The sequence below is a fragment of the Rosa chinensis genome, chromosome 2 (genome assembly GCF_002994745.2).
Source record: "Rosa chinensis cultivar Old Blush chromosome 2, RchiOBHm-V2, whole genome shotgun sequence".
Taxonomy (NCBI): domain Eukaryota; kingdom Viridiplantae; phylum Streptophyta; class Magnoliopsida; order Rosales; family Rosaceae; genus Rosa; species Rosa chinensis.
The window spans coordinates 74,288,107-74,311,840 of record NC_037089.1 but is presented as its reverse complement, the minus strand read 5'-3'; the positions used below and the strand labels follow the sequence as shown (position 1 = coordinate 74,311,840).

Here is a 23,734-nt window from a genome sequence, read left to right as displayed (position 1 = left end):
TGGTATACTGAATCTACCAATTATCTAAGTATTAGCTTTATATACTATGATTTTCAATACACATACATGTATATTAAGAAATAAACGTAATTTTTTTTTTTATAATAGTAGAACATTACATATACTACATTAATAGTGCATGTATTTTAAGTAACCTAGTCAAAGATGGTTAACTAACCTAGTTTTATTGAAAATGGCTAAAACTTGATGTCATATATACAAAAGAAAGCTATAATTAGTAGATGAATACAAAGTTTATGACTATAAAATTGAAAAACCTAGTTTTGTTCATTCTAATTTATATTACAAAGAATTAGTTGTTTTAAAGTTGGTAATACCGAAAATCAAAATACCAAATTTGGTAGATATGATTAAAAACCAAACATTTTGGTTGTAAATTAATAGCTCAATTCAAACCGAAAGTTTTAGTTTTGAAGTTGGTAATACCTATAAGGCTATAACAAATTCAAATTGACCGAGGACAACCCTAGTAAAATATCATGCGACTTTCACATTATGGGAGGGACACGTATAAAGAGGAGTTTTTTTTGACTCTGTTCACTTCCTTACTTGAATTTTGATTCTTTTAAGGAATTCCTATTCTGGGTTTGTTGATGTTTTGTATTTTTTGAAGTCTTGGCAATTTATTAACCAAAGTTACTTTTGTCAGATCAAAATAAAGAAAAAAAAAACAACCATAATTGGACCTCTCAAAATAGACCAACAAATTGGGAGATCACAGAACTCTGTTGATGCTAAAAAACACACATCTAAGAAGAACCAAAAGGGGAAGTTGAATCACTATCGTATGGCTTTGTTAGGATGCAAAAGCCATTCAACAGACATGTACCCTATTTGCTAGGTGGCCTTCCTATAGTTCAATTTTATGGCCGTTCTTCAGTTAGAAAAGTACCAAAGACAGCCAGAATACCTAGAAGTAAACAATTTTGAGAAAATTCCACCTATATAAATCCGTTGAAAACCTTGAACTCAATTAAAATTCTCCGAATGACGGCAATTAGGATTCCATACAACTTATGCAAGTCCTTGTCACCGGAGAATAAGTGGCGGATGTCTATTGATCACTTATCTTGAAACCCTTCAAAGTTTGAATATCAATCATACATCGGATAACATGGTTTAGTATTTGTTCGCAACATAAAATAATTAAAAGTTTTGATGGCTTAAATATTATCGGGGTAAATGTCTCCTAAATTATTAAAAGAGTTTCTGACTTTTGGTGATATCTTTGTAGAGATTCCTCATTTATTTATTTATTGGTTCTATTTTACCGTGCGCAACACGTAGTGTGATTACTGACTTAAAAATATGAAAATAGAGTTCTCCTACCCACGGTAGACCTCTTTAAGGTGGATGTATGATCGTATACGAACAAGAACAACACCAGAGAATATCAATTTCTCTCGAGGAAGGTGATTTTCATTTCGTTTCAAAAAAAAAAAAACCACCTTTTATTTATTCATTAGTAGGGGTCTTTCCAACCCAACAATCATGCTCCTTAAACTTGACCCCAACACGGCAACACCCAAACGTCCCCGTTTAACCAGTGCACGCATTTCTTTGAATTTCACTCGTGCACCCCCGGATGATGCTGACGCGTCCCTTAATGGAATCTATTGAGGTCCTAACAAACCCACACAGCAAAAACCGTCGCAAAATTCCCAGCAAGGCGGTCATTAGACTAAATGACGAAAATACCCCTTAACGGAATTGCTTGTCCCCTTGTGAGGGCCAGTTGGCGAATTGGAGCCGACGACGGTCACGAGCATATGCTTTACAGGCGAGCCAACTATCCCCTGCAAACGAGTGTCTCTGCCGATCCCTCCATCGCTCAATCTACGGTCGTGATTTCAAATTGGGAATCAAATTCGAATCAGAGCGATGATCAAAAGCAGCGGATTATTTCTCCGGGTAAAAGAATTTGGTAACCAATTTTGAAAAAATATAAATAGCTGCAGCACCCAATACTATTCACTCTCTTTCACTCTGATTCCCTCTCTCTCTCGCTCATTCCCTCCCTCCCTTCCTTCATGGTCTCGCGCTCTCTCCGAAGCCAATAGAGCGAGAGACTCTTCGTTTTCGCTCGCTCTCACTCTCGGAAACCCTAGCTGGAGCTCGTCCCCGAACACCGACGGTACGATTTCTCACCTAAATCGCCGCTCTAGCTCGGCATTTCAGTATTCTGTTCATGCTTTGCTGCGTGCTTGGTTTCGTGTTACATTGGAATTAGGGATTTTGTTTGCTCAAACAAGGCTCTCACTGCAATGCTTGGTTTCGTGACATTTTACTCCATTTAAGAAGACTATTTACATTGCTTTGCATGGTTAGCCTTATATATTTGGAACGAGTTGGAAAATTTTCTAATCAATCAAGAGTGCTTCTGTGATAGCAAGATGGTCTTACAACATCTGTAGTCTAACGGCATACGAACTCATTATTGGTGAATGACTTAATGATTTATTGGGAAATTTGTGGTAAATTTGTTTCCTGTGGTTAAATTTGGTAGATTTTGTGCTTATGTTCATATTTTACATTTGGAACTATGGTATATATGGTATGCTTAAGATGGATATGACGTGTTTAAAATGAAATTTTACTCCATTTAAGAAAAACAATTTATATCGCTTTGCTTGGTTAGCTTTATACATTTAGGAAAAGTGAGAAAATTTTCTAATCAATCAAGAGTACTTCTGTGATATCAAGATGGTCTTACAACATCTATAGTCCTGTGGATTGGTGAATGACTCAATAAGTTAGTACGAAATGTAAACTGCATGATCATTTCACAATCTTAGTATATGCAAAAGTCCTGCTGATTCTGTATGATTTCCCTGCCAAAGTATCTTCATTTTTTCTTTCATTAATGGCTTGCAGATCATAAAGGATGGTGGATGTAGCTGTTGCTGGTGCTGGGAAGGCAGGTGGGGAACCAGATTTGATCCCACCACCTCCTCCAACCATTCCGCCCAATGTGAAGCCAGAAGTCCTGAGTTCTCCCAAGTACTCTATTATGAGTAGGCGTGGTACTGGAACAACTGGGAGACGCATACAGTTGCTCGCAAACCACTTCAAAGTCACTGTGAAAGCTCCAGATGCTGTATTCTACCAGTATTCTGTATGTCTACCTCATGTGATTCTTTTGCTGTGGAGTTTAATGTGTTCAGTACCAATTTCTTAATGGCATGCTATTTGCAGGTTCATATTACTTCTGAAGACAAGAGGGCCGTTGAAGGCAAGGGAATTGGCAGAAAACTGGTTGAAAGGCTCTATCAAACATATTCTTCTGAACTTGCTGGTAAGAAGTTTGCGTATGATGGAGAGAAAGCTCTGTATACAGTTGGTCCTCTGCCACAGAACAAGCTTGAGTTTACAGTCGTGCTGGAGGAGACATTTGCAAAGAGGTATATCCTACTATTGTTCTCTTTTTTGTGTTCTTGCTTTAAAGATTCCTCTTTATAGTCTCTTATACAAGAATCCATATATTTTCTCAACTGGGATTGTTCTCTTCTTTTGTGTTAGTGAAAGTGGGAGTCCCAGTGAAGTGGCTGAAAAACGGTCAAGACGATCTCTTCAGTCAAAAACTTTTAACGTAGAGTTAAGTTATGCTGCCAAAATACCTCTGAAGTCAATTGCTCTTGCCCTCAAAGGAGCTGATGTCGACAATACTCAGGATGCATTGAGAGTGCTTGATATTATTCTACGGCAGCAAGCAGCTAACATGTACCCCTCTCTTCTCTCTCACATATGTATTGACTTCATTATGGTTTTCAGCTGTACTCATATTACTCTGAGCTCTTACTTTCTTTAACTGTGACCAAAATCATGCGCAGGGGTTGCCTTCTGGTACGACAGTCATTCTTTCATGATGACTCCAGGAACTTTACTGATGTTGGGGCAGGTGTGATTGGTGTTCGGGGATTTCATTCCAGTTTCCGTCCAACTCAGGGTGGTTTGTCCTTGAATATGGGTACGAAATTTTGTTGTATTCATAAGCTCTAAAACTGACTACAACTTTTGTCACTTGTTTTGTTAATAGTTATGCTTCCCTTTCTTGTGTAGATGTATCTACAACAATGATCATGACTCCTGGACCGGTAATAGATTTTCTGATTGCCAACCAGGGTGTGCGAGAACCCCGCAACATTGACTGGGTAAAGGTAAAACAAAAAATGCTTAGTCTTTTCCTTAAGGTTCAGATTTTAGCAAAGTGTAGTCTCTTAAAAAATCAATTTCCTGGTAACTTACAGGCCAAGAGAATGCTGAAAAACATGAGGATTAAGACGAGACACCGTAACATGGAATTTAAAATAATAGGCATCAGCGAGAAGCCCTGCAATCTGCAATAGTAAGTCCTTGTTTCCCTTGAAATAGTTTGCCTCCTGATTGATTTCCTGGTTTTACCACCTCAAAAGTTTCTGATTTATTCGTGCTTTCCTCTAGCTTTCCTATGAAGTTAAAGCCTGGTGATGGTGCAAGTGAAGGGGAGACTGCAGAGGTTACTGTGTTTGAGTATTTCACCAAACACTGTGGCATTGAACTCACTTACTCTGCATACTTGCCATGCCTTGATGTTGGCAAACCAAAAAGGCCCAACTATCTGCCTCTGGAGGTCTGCAAATTCCTTGTGCTTATTATATACTTCTTTTATTAGTCTATATATCTGGAAATCTTGTCTTTAAGATTCTGATATGTTGTACCCTCCTTTCACCATGCTGTGTTTAGCTCTGTGCGCTTGTTTCCTTACAACGGTATACGAAAGCATTATCTTCACAGCAGAGGGCATCCTTAGTTGAAAAATCAAGGCAGAAGCCTCAGGATAGAATACGAACTGTGACTGATGTAAGTTTGTCTTGCCACCAAATTGCTTCTGCATTTTTATTTTTCAGTTACATGCAATCTAATTTCTCATTTTGAATTCCAGGCTGTATGCAAATACCAGTATGATAGTGATCCTGTGCTTACTACATGTGGTATTTCTATAGAGAAGCAATTAACTCAGTTTGAAGGGCGCGTTCTTGATACTCCGAAGGTAAAAAAAAAAAAAAAAAAAAAATTTTGTTGCTTAGTATATGGGTGTCTGTAGAGAGAAAACGTATAAATAACATTTCCTCTTCACAGAATCTATCTGTCAGTCCTCTTTTTAATGCATTCCCTCTTTTGATGAACAGTTAAAGGTAGGTAACAGTGAGGATTGCACCCCTTTTAAGGGACGATGGAACTTCAACAACAAGGTATTGGTTAGCATTTAAAAGTCATCTATCAGTTAGTCAAAGAGGTTCTACTCATTGTTCCCTTCAACACTAAGATTTAAATGTGTAGCTACTTGAGCTTAATGGTGCTCCTAATTCTCCATTCTTGTAGACACTTTTGAACCCCACTCGCATTGACCGCTGGATTGTTGTCAACTTCTCTGCACGCTGTGATACCAGCCATATCTCAAGGGAGCTTATCAACAGTGGGAGGAAAAAGGGCATTGTAGGTTACACCCTATTTGGATTTTAATTTTAATTGTCTGGAATGCACTGATTCTGATATCTCTCTCCCTCTCTCTCTGCAGCTTATTGAGCGTCCCTATACGCTGCTTGAGGAAGAATCACAGTCTAGAAGACAAAGCCCTGTTATAAGAGTTGAAAAGATGTTTGAACAAATTCAAACTAAGCTTCCAAGTCCACCTGACTTCATTCTTTGTGTTTTACCAGAGAGGAAAAATTCTGATATTTATGGTATGGTTTTGTTTTTTACAGTGGAATCCCAACTATCCATTGATATGATCATATAATCACCTTATGATATTCTACGTGGTACAGGGCCTTGGAAGAAAAAGAGTCTCAGTGATTTCGGTATTGTCACACAATGCATTTCCCCTTCCAAGATTAATGATCAGTACCTTACCAATGTGCTTCTGAAAATCAATTCTAAGGCAAGAACTAAATCTTGATATCTATATCTCTACTTTGTCTAATTTGTGGACACTACTGATTTGTTCTATCTGTTTACCTTCATAGCTTGGAGGAATAAATTCTTTGTTGGCGCTAGAACATTCCTCACGTGTCCCTTTGATAAAAGATACTCCTACAATGATTTTGGGGATGGATGTATCTCATGGGTCTCCTGGTCGATCAGACATTCCTTCTGTTGCTGCCGTAAGAACAAAGCTAGTTTCTTTCAATATTTATTACCTACCGATTGTTGCTTGCTAGTAATGTCAATTTTTTTGGAGCATACAGGTTGTAGGCTCTCGAAGTTGGCCACTTATTTCAAGGTACAGAGCAGCTGTTAGAACACAATCTCCTAAGGTGGAAATGATTGATGCTCTTTACAAACCACTGGCAAATGGAAAAGATGATGGTATTATCAGGTATTGAAACAAAAAATTTGATAATCTGTACCTGTTGACTATGCTTAGACATATAGACTGTGTTAACACTGAAGAAATGTCCAATATGGACCCATTAAGAGTATTCAGAAGTCTCCACAGCCCCATCTATCACTTGGAAGTTTTGCCTTTTTTTTTTTTTTTTTTTTTTTTTTTTTGTGTGGACCGAAAGTTGTGGGTTTAGATGCATTTAAACTTTAAATGTGATCCAATTGCATATTTTATACGTCGTGATGTTATTAAATGAAAAAGAAAAGTTTGAGAAGTTCATTTATTTGAAAATACTAATTCCAGTATACTGGTTAATGCTTGAACTTGTTGCAGGGAACTGCTTGTCGACTTCTATAAGACAAGCGGTGGACGTAAACCAACTCAGATTATTGTCTTCAGGTATCACAAGATTTTGTTGGCAATATAATTTGGCAATATAGTTTTTGTTTGTTGGTATTTGAAAATAATGCCCATGATCATGTTTTGGTCTCTCAAAAGAGAAACCATTTAAAGGGAAATTTGAAACATCCATGATCTTGCAGTAGCTTCATATTGGCATTTAAATCACTGAAAATATTTTTGACAATTTGTCATTTTAAAATTTTCTGGAATTTTGTTTGCTGTCTTGGGGGGATTGTACGTTTGAAGTAACTTATAATACTGCATAACAGTATCACTGTACACATGTAGTTAATTCATTTTACAGTGTAAAATTGTCATTTGAAGCAATTAAGTAGCTTTTTTCAAGTTGGCCGTAATTCATCACAGTGGTATTTTGATTTGAGGGAACTTGGCATTCCCCCCTCCCTTGACCCTAGAGGGTTAGTTTGTCCTATTACATGTATGGAAAGCTATAGATATTGAATGAAACTGGTTCCTGAAGGAGAAGTGGATGCCTTCTGTTGCCCAATGAGTAGTGAAATCAGATATCTTTTAAGCTCAAGGAGGTGTCTGGCATAATTGTCCTGTTTTATCTGACTTTTAAGTAGGAATGTTATTGGTTGCATGATTTATGCCTGTAAAGTCTTCTAGGAGCTTATTGTTCAAATTTGAAATTTTTTATATTTGCTCAGTTTCCTTTTCCTTAGGATCTGGTTTACTTTTAAATTCTTGAAGCTCAAAATAGCACAAGTCTTCTTTAGTACCTTATTTGTTTGAATCATTGCATCAAAAAAATATTTGGTGTTTCTGCACTTCATTTGGTATTTGTAAAGATTTTGTCTTTTTCTAATATCTATAGTTGTTTTTTTATTTATTATCTATTTCAGGGATGGAGTAAGTGAATCACAGTTTAATCAAGTCCTGAACATTGAGCTGGATCAAATTGTAAAGGTATGTCCTGCAATTCAGTGTTTGCAGTGCCTTGAATTAAATCTTTGATTCTAATGATGGTTACTGACTCAAAGAGTCATCCCTGCAAATAATTCATCAATTAAATATATGACGCCCTTAAATATACTTGAACCAAGTAAAGCCTTTTATTGAAAATGTCCAAAATAACTATATTTTATTGATAATCTGTTGTATCTGATGAACTCTGGCTTGGCCCTTGAGACCTGCTGTCAGAGGTATGGAATTTGTTCTTTTTCTCAACATTGAAATAGTAAATTTTTATTATGCCAGGCTTACCAGCACCTAGGGGAGGCTAATATTCCAAAGTTTACTGTGATTGTGGCTCAGAAGAATCATCACACAAAGCTATTCCAAACTAATTCCCCTGATAATGTTCCACCAGGTCTTCTACTTTATGTGTTTTCGATTCAGTTCTTTTACATCTATCCAGTTGTCCTGATCTCTCCTATTTCTCTCTCCAGGGACTGTTGTTGACACCAAAATTGTGCATCCAAGGAATTATGATTTCTACATGTGTGCTCAGGCAGGCATGATTGTAAGTCCTTCCTTCCCCAACCTTCTAGAAAGTAACTTATGAGTACCTATGCTGTAGCTACAGAATTCTGCACTTTATGCTGTTTTAAAAATAAAATCAGAAGGGACTCTGCTAAATGCCAACTGTTGGTTGAAAGTTGGTATCCTGAAAAAGATTATTTATTTACATATTTATCTTTTGTTTCCCCATTCTCAAATTTCTGATGTCCCTTTAACTATTAATCCTAATCTTTTGCTTTGCTTTCTTTAAACAGGGAACTTCCAGGCCAGCTCACTATCATGTCTTGCTTGATGAGATTGGCTTTTCCCCTGATGACTTGCAAAACCTGATCCACTCCCTTTCTTATGTGTAAGTGCTTAATTCTCTGTCACTTTACTTATGACTTAGTTCGACTAACCTTTCAATTGATCATCTAAATGTTCTTTTATGTATTTCAGGTACCAGAGAAGTACAACTGCAATCTCTATTGGTAAGCTTTTAAATCCTTTAATCTTTTCTTTTTCATACTCTTCCTGTTTTACCAGTAAAGCCTTTGCTTCCATCTCACCAACTTCTACAACCATTTTCCAGTGGCGCCCATATGCTACGCGCACCTTGCTGCAGCACAAGTGGGGCAGTTCATGAAGTTTGAAGATCTCTCGGACACCTCATCGGGGAAGGGCAGTGTCACTTCATCAGAGAGCATCCCAGTTCAAGAGCTTCCCAGGCTTCATGAGAAGGTCCAGGGCTCCATGTTCTTCTGCTGACGTCTCCCAGCTTCTAATTGCTAGCTCTCTTTGTGAATATGGCTAGTGCTATCAGCTTTTTGACTCTCTAAATATACCCTTGGCGGTATAGGAATAATAATCTAATGCAGGAATGACAACCCCCAGCTTTGCTTATATGTGGGGTAGAAAGAGATATAGGAATACATAATAGATTGGCAAACTTCTTGGTCTTGCTGCGGACAAATTTTGAGGCTTTTACATGTCCTAGCGGACTCTTGAGGTATGCTGGTCTCTACATTTATCAGTCTCCCTTGTTCTGGGTATGACAAGGACTTGCTTAAGTTGTATGGAACCCTAATTACCGTCATTTCGGGAATTTTGACCAAGTTTAGGGTTTTCGACGGATTTACGAAGATGGAATTTTCTTGAAATTGTTTACTTCCATGAAATTGAACTATATGAAGGCCGCTACTGGCAAATAAGGTATATGTTTGTTGTATGGCGCTTGCATCCTAACAAATAAGCCATACAACAAAAACGAAGAGCCTGAATTTGAAACTGGTACATGTTTGTTGCTATTTGCACCCGCGGTATTTTGGTAGTCTGGATTCTGGAACCAACTGACGGTGGACCACGTGATGTATCTGTCTATTACAAGTTACAGCTATGGGTGCTCGAAATCTTATGGGTGGCTGAAATCCTAAGCTTCTGTTTAAGTGTTCAACCCTGAAACCTACCTCCTTGACATTTTCATCTATTTAGATTGAAAGCGAACTAGAATTTATCCAACTCTTATGCCAATTAATGAATTAAGATTATTTTTTTTCCCCCGAAGAATGGCTGAATCCGGGTTAAGTTGGATGGGTAGACACTCACACGTACAAAAAGTTTATTGGGAGATGTGACGCCAATCCGTTTACTCATTCCTACTTACTCATTTTAATATTAGCTCGTGTGAAATCAATTAATTTTTTAATTTACTTTAACGGAAGACGCATTTAATGAATGATTCTTTTTAGTGATTTCCAAAGATTTTGTCTTGTCATCATAAACTTGATCTATAGCCGTCAAGTTCATTGAACACATTTCGTTTTTAAATTCAAAATCTACTTTAACATTGTCATTGTTATATTTAACTCACATAATACATTTCACTCATCCTAATTCTAAATATTTTCAACATTGAATCAACTCATTTCTCTAATAGCAGGCACAATCATTGAACAAAGTTCTTTGCACTACAAAATTTAGTGTTTCCATACAATTATTAGAAAACTGAGTCAACTCATTCGGGTAAACACAGAAGAGGAGGAGCAAACATTTTCCTCAGTGTTTTATCTTCGGGAACAGAAAACCAAGGTATTTATTTTTCCATCTAGTCTTTTTTTTTTCCTTTACTAGAACCCGAATTGTTACTTTGATGCATGATAAAGGATTGAAAGTGCACGGAGTTTTTTTATCCAACTTTTTTGCCAGTTTTGTAAATATTGTTTGAAAGATGGCTAGAGGCCACGTTTGGTTCACGGAAAGGAAGCATCAGGAAAGAAAACTTGTTCCTTTCTTGCGTTTGGGATGCAAAAGGAAAGGAAATCGTTTCCTGAAGGAAAGGAAAATAAGGGGGAAAGTGATTCCTTCCAAATCTCAAAGGAATCACTTTCCCTTCTTCTTTTCTTGCATTTATTACTCACAACATATTATTTTATTACATTATTGATAATTTTTTAACAACTTTCCTGATAACTTTCTTTACGTTACCAAACATCAGAATGAAAAGTTATTGGGAAAGATAAAGGAATTACTTTCATTTTCATGAACCAAATTAGTCCAAAATCCAGTTAAGTTGGATCGGTAGACACTCACACATGTGAAAAGAGCATGAGGATGTGACGTTAGTGTGTTCATTCATTCCAACACGATTTATAAATATTCTCGTGTAAAATTTTTTTTGTATATTTTATCGACAGGCACATCAAGTGAAGGAAATTTTTTTCTTTAATCTCATAAAGATTTGTTGTTCCATAATAGACTCACTCAACTGGAGTCAAATTTATGAACAAACTTTTTTTTTAAATTCAAAATCTACTTTTACGACTTTGTATTTTACTTTAATTTGTCCTTTATATTCAACTCATAAATGTCTGTAATTCTCATCCGAGCTCTAAATATTTTTAACATGAAATCAACTCATTTCTAAATTGCCTTACTTTTTAACAAATTTTTGAGCACTTCAAAATTTAGTTGTTCTACATAACAAACACAATTTGAGTCTAACTCATTTGTGCAAACACAAAAGTGGATCAAAGATTTTCTTCGTGTATTTGTCTTCTTCTTTTTTTTGTTTAAGTTCGTGTATTTTCGTTTAGGAACAAGATTCCAAGGTATGATATTCTCATACGTTATTTTTCAACAAAATAGGTTGTGTTGTTCCCCCAATCGCGAACTATGTTTTCATTTGTCATGTGGGCTCTTCTTTTGGCCTATTTGGTTTTACACAAAACCAAAGCTGGTTTTAAAAAAATTAATGGAAATTTCAGAATGGGAAATCAAAATTCAAAATAAGGAAGGTAACAGAGTCAAGAGGACTGGCCTTCATTCGTGTCCCTCCCATAATGGTGAAAGTTGAATGACCCTATATTACCCATAGGATAACAAAGAGCCGCAGAAAACAACAACAGAGCTATTCCCATTGCATAACATAAAGAGAATAAGTGGTGGCTCTGCCTCTGTGCCACTGCAGGAGCTCGTACCGTGGTGGTGGCGTTGTTGCACCCAAAACAATACTCTGATCACCAACAAAGGGATCAGCAGCACCCTCTGATCACGTACTATTCTGCCATTGCTACTTTTGTCTCATTTACCTCCCCAAAAATACCAAGCTGCCCATCAAACCCTATATCCTAGTCTTCATTGTACCCAGCGTTTCAAGTTTTCTCCTCTCAACGGTAAGTTTGTTTGGGTTCCATTTGCTCCACTTCTTATTGGTATTCAGAAATTCGTTTTTTTTTTTTGGCTACTTAGGGAGGGATCCAAGGCTAGCATTATCTGTATCAGATTCTAATCTCTTTCTTATTTTCTATCTAACCTTTTCCATTGCATCTAATTTTGGCATTGGAGTAGATTGCCATTGTTTGCCTCTAACTTCTTTTGGACATATATATGGTTGCATATAGTTGATGTGTGCAGATTCATTAGTCATTGATTATTTTTTTTGGATAGAGTATAGTTAACCACTTTTTTTTTTTTTTTTTCAGCTTCCATTTCATTAGAAGAAAGACCAAAATTACATGGTTCAAAACAAAAATTTCAGCATCGCTATTTAACAAAAACACAGGGACCAAAAGCACAATGATCTATTCTTTTGAAAAAAAAAAAAAAAAAACTTTAAAGTCTTTGATACTTTAAAAGACAAAATAGAAGTTAATAAAGTTCACATGTCATGAGATGATGAATGAATTAGATATAAGATGGAGATAGCAACATCATTAAATTTTTTTTACTCTTTCCAAAACACATTTAAGTCTTAACTTTGAAGGAAGAGAATTTTTTTTTAATTTTTGGTCCTTGTATTTTGATGAAATTACATAGTGTGTTTGAAGCTATTGTGTAAATTGTTGATGGGTTTACTATAAGTAGCCTCGCCCGTCACATCACCTATTTTCTAATAACAGCCTCTTTCCCTCCATTATAAGCATTGGCCTTCTCATTCAACCCAAACTGAAACAGAGAGCTTTTACAGAAAACCAAAACCAAACTCTTTTTCTCACTCTCTCTCTTTCCCTTCAGTTCCCTTCTCTCTCCCTCATCTCAAAGCCCTCAAGAACCCTAGCCGAATCTCTGTTCTTGTTCGTTGACGGTACTGTTCTTTCTCAATCTTTGCTTTTCTAGCTCTGCATTCCTCTATTTTTTTTTTCACCCATGCTTTGCTTGCTCTGTGTTCATGCCTCCTTAGCTTTGCTTTTTCTTTGGGTGAAATATGTGTGCAGCTTTGTTTGAAAAAATGGTATATTTGACACAAACTGTGTGAGTGGTTTGTGGGTTTTAAGCTTGAAAACGTTTTCATATGTTTGAAAGCTCCTCACTTTATTCTGTTTTTGATGTTCTAAGGTAAAAAAGAATCTGATCTTTTTTACTATTGGTAGTCAAGATTTAATTTTTGACTATTTTGCCTGTCTCTCTTGTTAGATTTGGTGTGTTTGATAAAACTTGTGTGCCTAGTTTGTGGTTGTTGTGCTTGAGAATGTTCTTTTTCTTTTGGTTCAAAGCTTGAGAATGTACCTTATGTGTTTGAAACCACTTTTTCGGTCCATTTACCAAAATTATTTACTCTTTTTCATATGTTTTCTCGGTTCTGTTTCATAATCCAAGAAAAAGGTCTGTTCTTTTTTGCACATTTTTCTTCTCTGTGCTCTTGCCTTGTTATCTTTTCTTGGATGAGGCTTAGACTGTAAATCTTTGCTTGCCACACCATTTCCTTATGCTAGTGTCTACATGTGTCTCTTTTGTCTTTCTTTCTTTGAGAAAATGGTATATTCGATACAAAGTCTGTGAGTTACTTGCTTCTGTCTCATTATCCAAGAAAAAGATCTGATTTTTTTTGCTCGTTGTAGTTTTAGTTTGATGTTTGTGTAGTTTGATGCACATCGGTAGTTCAAATTTGATGTTTGAGCACTTCGCTTGCTTCTCTTGTTAGTTTTAAGTATGTATAGATGATACCAAATGTGTGACTAGTTTGTGGTTGAGAATGTATATAACGTGTTTGAAAGTTTGAAAACTGTTTTTACACCATATACCAAAGGTCCAAAACTACTCAGTCTGGTTTGTACGGTTTACCTATTCTGTTCTTAATTTCCAAGAGAAAAATTCTGATTGTGAATCTGATATGATGTTCGAGTTAGCTTGTTTGTTTTGTTGCTCTGTTCTTATACATTTAAATACTCAACTCCTACTGTGCTTGATTCTGGTGCTGTTTGGTTCTAATTGAAGAACTCCATATGAGCCAAAATCTGAGCAGCTTTACCATTTACGGTGCATGGAAAGATCATTCATATGATCTAACTAAATAAAGCCATGATCTTTATCAAATATTTATGTCCTTTCTTACTTTCTTCTGGCTTTTGGTATTCAGCTGTATATTTATTAGTCTATTTGCTTCTAAGTGATTTCAATGAAGATGAAAATTAGTCATTGTTCACTATTGTGTAAATTATTGTATGATTTGTCTATTTGTGAAAATTAGTGTATTTGACTCTTGTATGATTTGGTGTGTTTGATAAAACATGTGTGGCTAGTTTGTGGTTGTTGTGCTTGAGAATGTACTTTTTCTTTGGTTCAAAGCTTGAGACTGTACCTCATTTGTTTCAAACTAGTTTTCGGTCCATTTACCAAAATTATCTACCCTTTTCCATATGTTTTCTCGGTTCTGTTTCATAATCCAAGAAAAAGGTCTGTTTTTTTTTTTTTGCACGTGTGCCTCCTCTGTGCACTTGCCTTCTTATCTTTGCTTGCAAGAGGCCTTTTTTATTTATTTTATTGCTTGGATGAGGCTTAGACTGTAAATCTCTGCTTGCTATACCATTTCCTTATGCTAGTGTCTACATGTCTCTTGTCTTTTTTCTTTGAGAAAATGGTATATTTGATACAAAGTCTGTAAGTTACTTGCTTCTGTCTCATAATCCAAGAAAAAGATCTGATTTTTTTTTAGCTCATCAGTTATTTTTAGTTTGATGTTTGAGTAGTTTGATGCACATTGGTAGTTCAAATTTGATGTTTGAGCACTTTGCTTGTTTCTCTTGCTAGTTTTAAGTATGTATATTTGATACCAAATGTGTGACTAGTTTTGGGTTTATGGTTGAGAATGATTATTTCAATATTGGACCTTGGACATATAATAGTTCCGAATAGAATCTCTTTAGAAAGAAGATATAACGTGTTTGAAAGTTTGTTTTGTGTTCATGCCCTCTTAGCTTTGCGTTTTCTGTGGGTGAAATATCAAATATGTGTGCAGCTCTGTCTTTTCACTATGAAAAAGTGGTATATTTGACACAAACTGTGTGACTAGTTGTGGGTTTTAGGCTTGACAACTTTTTCATATGTTTGAAAGCTCTTCACTTTGTTCTGTTCTTGATGTTGTAAGAAAAAAAAATTTGATCTTTTTGACTATTGGGTAGTCAAGATTTAATTTTTGAGTAGTTTGCCTGTGTCTCTTATTAGATTTGGTGTGTTTGATAAAAATGTGTGACTAGTGTGTAGTTGTTGTGCTTGAGAATGTATTTTTTCTTGTGGTTCAAAACTTGAGAATGGATTTCATGTGTTTGAAACCAGTTTTCAGTCCATTTACCAAATTATTTACCCTTTTTCATATGTTTTCTCGGTTCTGTTTCATAATCCAAGAAAAAGGTCTGTTCTTTTTTGCACATTTTGAGAAGATGGTATATTTGATACAAAGTCTGTGAGTGACTTGCTTCTGTCTCATACTCCAAGAAAAAGATCTGATTTTTTTTGCTCATCGGTAGTTTTATTTGATGCACATTGGTAGTTTAAATTTGATGTTTGAGCACTTCACTTGTTTCTCTTGCTAGTTTTAAATATGGTATATTTGATACCAAATGTGTGATTAGTTTGTGGTTTATGGTTGAGAATGTATACGACGTGTTTGAAAGTTTGAAAACTGTTTTTACACCATTTACCAAAACTACTCACTCTGGTTTGTATGGTTTACCTATTCTGTTCTTAATTTCCAAGGGAAAAAATCTGATTGTGTATCTGATATGATGTTTAAGTTAGCTTGTTTGTTTTCTTGCTCTGGTCTTATACATTGAAATACTCAACTCCTACTGTGCTTGATTCTGTTGCTGTTTGGTTCAAATTGAAGAACTCCTTATGAGCCGAAATCTGAGCAGCTTTACCATTTACTGTGCATGGAAAGTTCATTCGTATGATCTAACTAAATAAAGCCTTGATTTTTATCAAATATTTTTTTATCCTTTCTGACTTTCTGCTGGCTTTTGGTATGCAACTGTATATTTAGTAGTCTATTTGCTTCGAAGTGGTTTCAATGAAGATGAAAATTAGTCCATGGTTCACTTAACTGATACAAATCTTCATTATTATTGCCTGGTAGGTCATATTTTTCAAGATGGAGGATTTGCCTCCACCACCTCCTATTGTACCACCGAATGTGAAGCCAGAAGTTGTGGCTCTGGCTCCTCCTAAGCACTCTATTATGGTTAGGCCACGTGGGAGTGGAACCACAGGGCGGCGCATACAATTGAGCACTAACCACTTCAAAGTTTCTGTGAAGAATCCAGACGCTGTGTTCTACCAGTACTCTGTATGACCTCATCCTATCTTTTTAATATGTTTACTCTTTTCTAGATGCAATGTTCTACAAGTACCAATGTCCTACTATTTTGCAGGTTCTGATAACTTATGAAGATAAGAGACCTGTTGAAGGCATGGGACTTGGGAGAAAGCTGGTGGATAAGCTCTATCAAACATACTCTTCAGAGTTTGCTGGTAAAAAGTTTGCATACGATGGGGAGAAAGCTTTATACACAGTCGGTCCTCTCCCGCGAAACAAACTTGAGTTCACAGTTGTTTTGGAGGAGTCATTTACAAAGAGGTAGTCAGAATGTCTTTCTAACGGTTCTTTCTTTTCTTCCTGCTTTTGTTTTTATTCAATTTTTGTTGTCTAACATTCTTTCTTGTTATGTAGCAACAAAATTGGGAAGTCTGGTGAGACTGATAAAAGGATGAAGCACTGTTCCAATCGGTCGAAAACATTCAACGTAGAGATAAGTTATGCTGCCAAAATAACTTTCAAGTCAATTGCTCTTGCCCTTCAAGGAGCTGAAGTAGACAACACTCAGGATGCATTGAGAGTGCTTGATATTATTCTACGGCAGAAAGCAGCTAAGATGTATATGTTGACTGCATTTTTGTTATTCAAATGTACACTAGCTTGTGAGCTTTAAGTTCCTTAACTGTGGTCTATGCATTATTCATGCACAGGGGATGCCTTCTAGTACGACAGTCATTCTTCCATGATGACTCCAGGAACTTTGTTGAGATTGGAGGAGGTGTGACTGGTGTCCGGGGTTTTCATTCCAGTTTCCGTCCAACTCAGGGGGGCATGTCCTTGAATATGGGTACAATATTTTGTTCTTTTGTGATTTTAAGACCTGCTATAATTATTGTAATTTGTTTTGTTAGTAATGCTGATTCCTTTTCTTTGATCAGATGTATCTACAACAATGATTGTGACGCCTGGACCTGTTATTGATTTTCTGTTAACCAACCAGGGTGTACGAGAACCCCGCTACATTGACTGGGTAAAGGTAAGAAAAAGAAATGCTAAATCTCTTCCATAAGGTTCATATGCTGCATCAACTTTAGTTGCTAAAGATTCTGTTCATGGCAACACACAGGCCAAAAGAATGCTGAAAAATATGAGGATTACAACAAGACACCGTAACATGGAGTGCAAAATCACTGGGTTGAGTGAGAAGACCTGCAATAATCAGTTGTATGTGCTTATTTTCTAAAAAAAAAATTTCCTGTAGGTTTCCTTGTTGCAAAACTTATTTGCTTTTGTTTTCTCCTGAAGGTTTAATCTGAAGCTAAGGAGTGGTGATGGCATGAGTGAGGGGGAAACTGTGGAGATTACGGTGTATGAATATTTCGTCAAACACTGTGGCATAGAGCTCACCTATTCTCAACACATGCCATGCCTTGATGTTGGCAAGCCAAAGAGGCCCACTTATGTTCCAGTTGAGGTCTGCAAATGTCTTATGCTTATATGATGTTAGTCTATATTTTTGGAAGCCCTCTATCTGAGATTTCTAATTTTTGTTCCCCCTTCCTGTCTTGTGGTTTTAGCTATGTTCACTTGTTTCACTACAAAGGTATACAAAAGCATTATCTTCCCAGCAAAGAGCCTCCTTAGTGGAAAAATCAAGGCAGAAGCCTCTGGAGAGAATAAAGAGTGTGACTGATGTAAGTTTTGAATTTCACCAAAGTGCTCCTTTTCTGTTGTATGTTGCAACAATCTTCTTGATCATTTAAAATTGCAGGCTTTAAGAAATTACCGCTATGATGAGGATCCTGTGCTTGCTGAATGTGGTATATCTATAGAGAAGCAACTGATTCAGATGGATGGCCGTATTCTTGAGACCCCAAAGGTAAACATAAGAGATTGTCATCTTCACTTAATTTAACTTTAACTACTTTCTAATATACTTTATTCTGATGAACAGTTAAAGGTCGGTGGCAATGAGGACATGATGCCCTTTAAGGGACGATGGAACTTCAAAGGAAAGGTATTGTTTCTCCACCTTATAAACAGCATGTGTCAGTTAAAAAGGTTTTGCTGAGTTTGTCCTTCATCAACGCAACTTGGACTAACGTACCTTACATGGTTGTCCTAATTCCTCATTGTCCCAGTCATTTTTGGATCCTACTCGCATTAACTCTTGGCTAGCTGTCAACTTCTCCGGACTCTGTGACCTTAGTCAAATCTCTCGGGAGCTTATCAATGTTGGGAAGAAGACTGGAATTGTAAGTTAAACCATCTACAAATCTTGCTTTCTTTGAACTCTCTCTCTAGCATTATTGTAGGTTACACTGTCTTTGAGATTGATGTTGATGTCATCTGTGCAGCATATTGAGCGACCCAAAACTCTAATTGAGGAAGATCCGCGAGCTGAAAGACTAGGCCCTGTTGCTAGAGTAGACAAGATGTTTGAACAGATTCAGGCTAAGCTCCAAGAACCACCTGAGTTCATTCTGTGTGTCATACCCAAGAAAGGTTCTGATATCTATGGTATGGCCTTTGTTATCTATAATTTTACATAGACTTTCTGACTATCCCTTGCTTTGATCATATAATCAGTTCATGATCTTCTTCATTGTCCAGGGCCTTGGAAGAAAAAAACTCTGGTTGACTTTGGGATTCCAACACAATGTATTTCCCCACCCAAGCTTAGCGATCCTTACCTGACTAATGTCCTAATGAAAATCAATACCAAGGCAAGAAACTAAAGCTTGAAACCAATATCTGCATGTTTTGAATTTTGACACTATTGTTCTCTTCGTTTGTTTACTCTTATAGCTTGGAGGAATAAATTCTCTCTTGGCACTGGAGTACTCCTCATGTGTTCCTCTTATAAATGATACTCCTACAATGATTTTGGGGATGGATGTGTCTCATGGTTCTCCTGGCCGTTCAGATATTCCTTCAGTTGCTGCGGTACTTACAGTGCCACTTATTCTTCTTCTCTTTTTTTTTTTCTCAGTATATCGCTTATCTTCCAACTGGTGCTTGGTATTAATGTCATTGTTCTGTTGGAGCTTTCAGGTTGTTGGCTCTCGTAGTTGGCCTCTTATATCAAGGTACAGAGCAGCTGTTAGAACACAATCTCCTAAGGTGGAGATGATTGATGGTCTATACAAGCCACTTCCAAATGGTAATGATGATGGTATTATCAGGTATTGAAACTTGAAACTTTAGTCTTTAGCAGTAGATTACATGCTTAGACATATAGTTTATGTTAATGGTTAGGGAAATCTCTGTTATGTTTCAAAAGTCTTAGAATTCCAAGTGGAATCTTTCGCTAGTAGTTGTGGTGTAATTAAAAAATACATGCAAATTCTGTTAGTTTAATTATCAATTCCATTATTATGCTTAATGTTGTAATTTCCTTGTGTTGCAGGGAACTGCTTCTGGACTTCTATAACACAAGCAAAGGACGCAAACCAACTCAGATAATTGTTTTCAGGTATTACAAGATTGTCTTGTTATCATGTTTTGGTCTATCAAAAGCGCCATCCTTCAAAGGGAAACCCAAGTACAGGCATAATAATCTTGCAGTACCTTTCATGTTAGATCTTAAATCACTCGAAAATCTTTTGAACTGCGTTAATATAAATTTTTTTTAGAACTCTGAACTGCTCAATATAGAATTTTTCTGAAATTATTGTCCCAAAAAAGATGATAAAATTTTCTGGAAATTTGTTTCTGTCTAGGTAAGAGTAGTTATGAAACTGCAAAGTGGTAAGAGTGTACCGTAGTAGAGTTGATTCATTTTACAGTGTAAAATTGTAATTTTATAATCATGTAAATTGGTGCTTTTCTGTTGGAGGTAATTCATCCATACTCTTATTATTATTATTTGAGGCAACCTGTCATTTCCTGAAAATGGTTCTGGAAAAAGAAGTAGGGATGCCTTTTACACAAGGATCTGTTGCCAGATGGTAGTCATTTCATATATCCTTTTACACAAGGATGTGTATCCATGCTGTTGTATCCAATCCATCTCACTTTAACAGGAACTACCGTTTATTAAAAAAAAAAAAAAAAAAAAAAAAGGAACTACCGTCAGTTGGATGAATTAACTTTGTATGTAGGGGTTCTTTACTCTAATTACAGTTTACTATTTGCTTAGTTTTTCTTATCCCTCTCAGCTAACTTATCCAAGCAGAAAATATAAACAGTCTTTGTTGAGTACATTATTGTTTAGTATCCCTGCAGCATTTTCTTTTTGTTCTCACATTCTCTCTGGTAGTTGTAAAGACTTTTGTCTTTTTAAATATTTGAAGGGTATTGTTTCTGTATTATAGGGATGGCGTCAGTGAATCACAGTTTAATCAAGTGTTGAACATTGAGCTGGATCAAATTGTAAAGGTTTGTCTGCAACTGAAAGTTTCAAAGGGGCTTGAATTTAGTCATTGATTTGAAGGATAAATAACTACATGTCCAATGTTTCTATGTAATGTCACCAGTCAATTTCAAATGAACCAAGTAAAGCCTTAAGACTACCCACTAAAGGAGACTATATTTATTCTCCTGATATATAGTATTTGTTGCACTGTGGCTTTGCTCTTTCGTTGTTTCTTCCCAACACTGAGATAATCCATTGTTATTATTTCAGGCTTACCAGAACCTTGGGGAGGAAAATGTTCCAAAGTTCACTCTCATTATAGCTCAAAAGAATCATCACACAAAGCTATTCCAAGCTAATAGCCCTGACAATGTTCCACCAGGTCTGCTGCTTTCTAGTTTTTGTTTCAGTTATTTATATCATTTATCCAGTTCTCTTGATCTCTCTCTTTCATCTCTCTACAGGGACAGTTGTTGACACAAAAATCGTGCACCCAAGGATCTATGATTTCTACATGTGTGCTCAGGCTGGCATGATTGTAAGTCCCTCCTTCCTCAACCCATCTTAAAAGAAAACTTACTGGTAGTATGCCTCTGCAGCAGAATATTGTTTGTGCGGTGGTAACTCTTTCAAGAAATAGTTTTTCAAAAAGGACACTGATGAGATAAATGTTGGTGGGAAAACTAGTTACTCCTGAAAATTACTAGTAGTGTGCCTCTGCAGCAGAATTTTGTACTGTTCCTTATTCATTCTTTTCTTTTGCTTCGCTTCCCATAAACAGGGAACTTCGAGGCCAGCTCACTATCATGTCTTGCTTGATGAGATTGGTTTTTCCCCTGATGACTTGCAGAACCTGATTCACTCCCTTTCTTATGTGTAAGTTTTTCATTTTCAATCATCTCCATGTGACTCTTCTTGAATTACCTGTCAATTGAACTCATCCAAATATTTTCTTGTAACACATTTCAGGTACCAAAGGAGCTGTACTGCAATATCCATTGGTAAGTGAAACACATTTGTGCTCTTAACTTTCTGTCTAATTAAATCTTGGTGTGGAGATTGACTTTTCCATCTCACTAACTCTTACAACCATGTTTTTTCCAGTGGCACCCATATGCTATGCGCACCTTGCTGCAGCACAAGTGGGGCAGTTTATGAAGTTTGAAGATCTCTCGGAAACTTCATCAGCTAAAGGTAGTGTCACAACATCAGAGAGCATCCCAGTTCCCGAGCTCCCTAGGCTTCATAGAAAGGTCCAGGGCTCCATGTTCTTCTGCTAAGGTCCTGCTGCTACCTTTCTTTTGTGGATGTTATTAGCTTTTTGACTCTCATAGATGTTATTAGGACAACTCCAGCTTTTGGTTTTATGTGAGATAGAGCGCTTTAGGCATTCTCGTTGAGGACAACTTTTGAGACCTCATGTGAGCCGACTTTTGAAGCATGTTGATCTCAACAAGTATTTTGTTCTCTTTTCTGGGTATGATCGAAAAGCACTTATTCAAGTTGTATGGAATCCTTATTGTTGTCACTTCAGGAAATGAATGCAGATTTAAAATTTGGCTTTCTATTATCTTTGAATTTATTCTTTTACTTACTGAGAACTATTCTAAACAATTTGCATTATGTACAAACCCTTACAAAGTTTGAAAAGAAAATAGTATTGAAAAAGCCCTTGGAAAGTAAGAGAGAGAATATTGCAATTACACTAGACAAGAGTTGAATATGTGACAGGCTCGGCAACAGAATCAGTAGATTCTGTCTTCTTTTCTTCAACCTGAGTTGTGGATATCTGGTTCTCACTTTCTTCGCTGTACCTATCGACGCTGTACAGAAAAATTCCTATAAACCATATGGCAGCCGCTGGAACAAAAATAGATGTTAGAATAAGAGCAGTCGACCTCCAATTCTTGATGTGATCCTGGAGAACTCCGACGAGAGGCGAGGAAGGCACATCTCCAAAGATGTGAATTGCAACAGTAGAAATGGCCATAGACAGTGGCCTTAAACTAGGTTTCACACAATGCAGACAAACATAATTTACGGGACCCTGAATTGCAAAGACAAGTAGTTGTCCAACTGCAAAAAGAGCTAGGAAACCGTACGTGTTCTTCAAGCAAAAGGCACCAAAGCATAATATAGCCCCAATAAACGTTGTGGTTGCAAGAAGCTTGAAAGCATTGGAGATAGTGTTAGACATATAATCCAGAACAAAGCCTCCTGCTACTGTGCCAAGTACTCCGCACACAATTGTAACACCTCCAAACATCATATCTGCATTATTCATATGATATATATTGTAACCAGCCTTAGGTCCCCAATATGAGTAGGCACCAATTACAAAGGTGTATGCTACATAACCAAGAACATTAACAATGTACACCTTATCGACCAAAAGCTCCTTCATATCTTTCATAAACCTCGAAAGATGCTTCTTTATTTTCGTTGCAACTTTAATCTCGGAAGCACCCGAACCTCGAACTTGTGACACAGCAACTTTTGATTCATCATGCTTAAAACCTCTCATCTGCAAAGGCTTGACAACAAACCCGAGAATCACAAAGGGAAGCATCAGAATTGCCTCCCCCCAAAATGCAGCACGCCAACTTAGCCTGGTGCCCACCAAGCCACCATAAACATAACCAAGTGCATATCCAGATGGTATGCACATGTAGAATATCGAAAGCCATGCAGTTTTCTGAGGAGGTGGGGCATTATCATCGATGAACGGGGCGGCAAGACTAATAAATGAAGCCTCACCAACACCAACCAGCATGCGGCAAATAATGATGGACCAGAAGTTGAATGAGAAACCACAGCCAGTTACAGCCAAGGTCCAGACAGACAGTCCAACTCCGATGAGCCGAAACGGATTCACACTCTTGGCTAGTGATGCAAATATTGGAGAAGAAACGAGAAGTCCAACCATGAAAGCAGAAGATAACCAGCCATCTTTAAAGTTGTTCAACTTAAAATCGCCTTGTATGCCCGTAGCAGGTGTGCATTTGCCATTGTTGCAAGTTTCGAGGTTTCCATTGACGCCGTTGCTTGCTATTGCTCCTCTGTCGACATAGTTTATCAAGTTGATCACACAGAA

At 36.9% G+C, this 23,734-nt stretch overlaps 3 protein-coding genes across 3 annotated transcripts; 2 read left to right on the top strand and 1 right to left on the bottom strand.

The window, feature by feature from the left end:
* Positions 1 to 1,759: 1,759 nt before the first annotated feature.
* Positions 1,760 to 9,471, top strand: LOC112184691 (protein argonaute 16). Its single transcript, XM_024322933.2, has 23 exons — positions 1,760 to 2,155; positions 2,896 to 3,136; positions 3,217 to 3,422; positions 3,541 to 3,741; positions 3,852 to 3,988; positions 4,081 to 4,178; positions 4,269 to 4,366; positions 4,462 to 4,630; positions 4,744 to 4,860; positions 4,943 to 5,050; positions 5,190 to 5,252; positions 5,383 to 5,496; positions 5,579 to 5,744; positions 5,829 to 5,941; positions 6,027 to 6,164; positions 6,249 to 6,379; positions 6,722 to 6,787; positions 7,657 to 7,720; positions 8,012 to 8,123; positions 8,203 to 8,276; positions 8,530 to 8,624; positions 8,714 to 8,745; positions 8,847 to 9,471. Exons 2-23 carry the CDS (start codon positions 2,906 to 2,908, stop codon positions 9,020 to 9,022), a joined length of 2,709 nt encoding a protein of 902 aa, XP_024178701.1. The 5' UTR covers positions 1,760 to 2,155; positions 2,896 to 2,905; the 3' UTR covers positions 9,023 to 9,471.
* Positions 9,472 to 12,680: 3,209 nt separating this feature from the next.
* Positions 12,681 to 22,205, top strand: LOC112189434 (protein argonaute 16). Its single transcript, XM_024328770.2, has 23 exons — positions 12,681 to 12,836; positions 16,104 to 16,313; positions 16,399 to 16,604; positions 16,698 to 16,901; positions 16,994 to 17,130; positions 17,222 to 17,319; positions 17,410 to 17,507; positions 17,589 to 17,757; positions 17,861 to 17,977; positions 18,055 to 18,162; positions 18,238 to 18,300; positions 18,425 to 18,538; positions 18,641 to 18,803; positions 18,897 to 19,009; positions 19,092 to 19,229; positions 19,338 to 19,468; positions 19,693 to 19,758; positions 20,600 to 20,663; positions 20,911 to 21,022; positions 21,105 to 21,178; positions 21,422 to 21,516; positions 21,610 to 21,641; positions 21,745 to 22,205. Exons 2-23 carry the CDS (start codon positions 16,119 to 16,121, stop codon positions 21,918 to 21,920), a joined length of 2,673 nt encoding a protein of 890 aa, XP_024184538.1. The 5' UTR covers positions 12,681 to 12,836; positions 16,104 to 16,118; the 3' UTR covers positions 21,921 to 22,205.
* Positions 22,206 to 22,345: 140 nt separating this feature from the next.
* On the bottom strand, positions 22,346 to 23,651 carry LOC112184979 (probable sphingolipid transporter spinster homolog 2). The gene has a single exon (XM_024323197.2). It carries the CDS (start codon positions 23,564 to 23,566, stop codon positions 22,346 to 22,348), a length of 1,221 nt encoding a protein of 406 aa, XP_024178965.1. The 5' UTR covers positions 23,567 to 23,651.
* Positions 23,652 to 23,734: the final 83 nt, after the last annotated feature.